Source organism: Penaeus chinensis, chromosome 36, assembly GCF_019202785.1.
Source record: "Penaeus chinensis breed Huanghai No. 1 chromosome 36, ASM1920278v2, whole genome shotgun sequence".
Taxonomy (NCBI): Eukaryota; Metazoa; Arthropoda; class Malacostraca; order Decapoda; family Penaeidae; genus Penaeus; species Penaeus chinensis.
The window spans coordinates 9,518,959-9,521,458 of record NC_061854.1 but is presented as its reverse complement, the minus strand read 5'-3'; the positions used below and the strand labels follow the sequence as shown (position 1 = coordinate 9,521,458).

At 42.4% G+C, this 2,500-nt stretch overlaps 1 protein-coding gene across 1 annotated transcript in view; it reads right to left on the bottom strand.

Annotated features, from left to right (window-relative positions):
* The window catches only part of LOC125044816 (transcriptional regulator ADR1-like), a 17,815-nt gene that overhangs the window by 9,087 nt on the left and 6,228 nt on the right, over positions 1-2,500 (bottom strand). The window contains exon 2 of the mRNA XM_047641776.1: positions 694-978. Coding sequence (XP_047497732.1) covers positions 694-978 — 285 coding nt within the window. The remainder of the gene's footprint in view (positions 1-693; positions 979-2,500) is intronic.

The following is a 2,500-nucleotide window of genomic DNA, read 5'->3' as shown; positions in this document are numbered from 1 at the left end:
CTTTTTTTTTTGTATGTGCTTTAATGTCTGTTTGTGTGTTTCTTTTGTGTTTGTTTGTACTTGTATTTGTTTGTTTGTTTATGTCCTTGTTTTTCTTTTTGTTTGTGTTTGTATTTTCATTGTAGTTTGTGGATTTTTTATTTGGTCGATATACAGCTGCTGAGCGTCTATGTATGTCTTTTTAGTCTTCCTTGGTGTGTGTTGTCATTTGGTGTATATACATGTGTGTGTGTGCGTGCGTGTGTGTGTGTGTGTGTGTGTGTGTGTGTGTGTGTGTGTGTGTGTGTGTGTGTGTGTGTGTGTGTGTGTGTGTGTGTATATATATATATATATATATATATATATATGTATATATATATATATATGTATGGGTACATATATGTATATATATGTATATATGTATATATATTTATTTATATGTACATATATATATACATATATGTATGTATGTATAAGTATGTGTATGTATATGTACATGTATATGTGTGTGGGTGTGTGTGTGTGTGTGCATATGTATACATATATGTATAAATGTATATATGTATATATACAGTTTACGACCTTATCAAAAGTTTCCGCTTGTTTGTTTTTTTCTGCTTGCGTGTATTTGTGTGAGTTGGCTGCGGTCGACACGAAAGTCTTCCCGTTTGACAATAACAGTAACAATAATAATAACAAAGCTGCCTCGCTCACCATCGTCGTCGTCATCGTCCGATTCCTCGGATTCCGACTGACTCATGTAGTGGTCGTAGTCCGAAGACGACTCCACGATGGAGGCGGACCCCGTCGACGCCACGTCCATGTCGGTCGTGGGCGTGGCCAGCTCCACGGCGCTCTCGCTGGTGGGCGAGGTGGGCGTGGTGGTGTTGGTGGAGGTGGGCTGAGCTCTGTGGCGGGGGGCGGGGCTGCTGTTGCCGTTGGCGTCCTCCTCTGCGGCTGTGAGGCGGTCGTAGCCCCGGCTCGTAGACCGGCTCGAGTCTGGAGAGGAAGGGGATGGTCGTTAGAGGAGGAATGGTCGTTAGGGGAATAATGGTTGTTAGACATGGAGGAATGGTCATTAGAGGAGGAGGAAGGGTCGTTAAAGAAGGAGGAGGAATGGTCATTAGGGAGGAATGGTCATTAGAGGAGGAGGAATGGTTGTTGGATGAGGAGGAATGGTCGTTAGTGGAGGAGAAATGGTCGTTAGAGGAGGAAGAATGGTCGTTAGAGGAGGAGGAAGGGTCGTTAAAGAAGGAGGAGGAATGGTCATTAGAGGAGGAGGAATGGTCGTTAGAGGAGGAGAAATGGTCGTTAGAGGAGGAAGAATGGTCGTTAGAGGAGGAGGAAGGGTCGTTAAAGAAGGAGGAGGAATGGTCATTAGAGGAGGAGGAATGGTCGTTAGAGGAGGAGGAAGGGTCGTTTGGCAAGGACAAATAGGTCGTTAGAGGATAAATGGTCTTTAGAGGAGGAATTGACGTTTGGCAAAGAGGAATTGTCGTTAGAGGAGGAATGGTCGTTAAGGCAGGAGAAATGGTCGTTTTTTTTAGAGGGACGAAAGAGCCAGCCGTTAGAGAAAAAGAACTGATAGTCATTAGAGGAAGAAGACAATAGGTCGTTACAGGGAAAAGAGATAGTCGTTAGAAGAAAAATATAAATGTTCGTTAAAAGAAAAGGAAGAAATGTTAGAGGAAAAGAATACATGGTCATTATAGGAAAGGAGACTTTGTCGTTAAAGGAAAAGGGTCCCACTGGAGGGAAAAAAAAATGAATAAGTATAGCTGTATAATCATTACTATCCTTGATGTGTATACTCGTTTTGACTTAAAAGAAGAAGAAACAAAGTGGTTTCGTCCTCCTGAAAGGACATCAATCTAAACTTTTCTTTGCAAGAAGTTACCAATGTTTACTTCTCACTTGCAAGAATTTCAGCAGAGATTAATAGTTACTGCATAAGGGCAGGTGCACACAAGTGCCTAAATAAGTGTATATCATTAAACTTAAGCAAAACTAGAAGCACAGAGAGACAAGCATTCGTAAACAATTACACTTATACAAAAACAAATCATGCACATATTTGTAAACGAGAATAAATTTTGTAATATCATCAACTGTGACCACCGTCATGCGTGGAATCCTCCGTCCTTCATTATTTTGTAAATCTTTCAAGCCTCTCGTTGGCCTCTAGAGTATCTCATGAGAATATTATTAAAATTCCTTCAACCTCCAAGCGTTGTTCCACCCACCTGAGAGCGCTCAAGTCAGCCAGAAACTTCAGCTCTCGACATCAAATATTTCCCTTCAGCCACCTCCGTCTGTCAGGTTCTCTTTCATTCGTCGTCCAGGGCAGTTTCCGACGGCCTCTGCATCACCTAACGTTCCTCTAGCACCGTTCTCTCTCTCTCTCTCTCTCTCTCTCTCTCTCTCTCTCTCTCTCTCTCTCTCTCTCTCTCTCTCTCTCTCTCTCTCTCTCTCCCTCTCTCTATTTCTCTCTCTTTCAGACACGTTCCATCACTCTCCACAT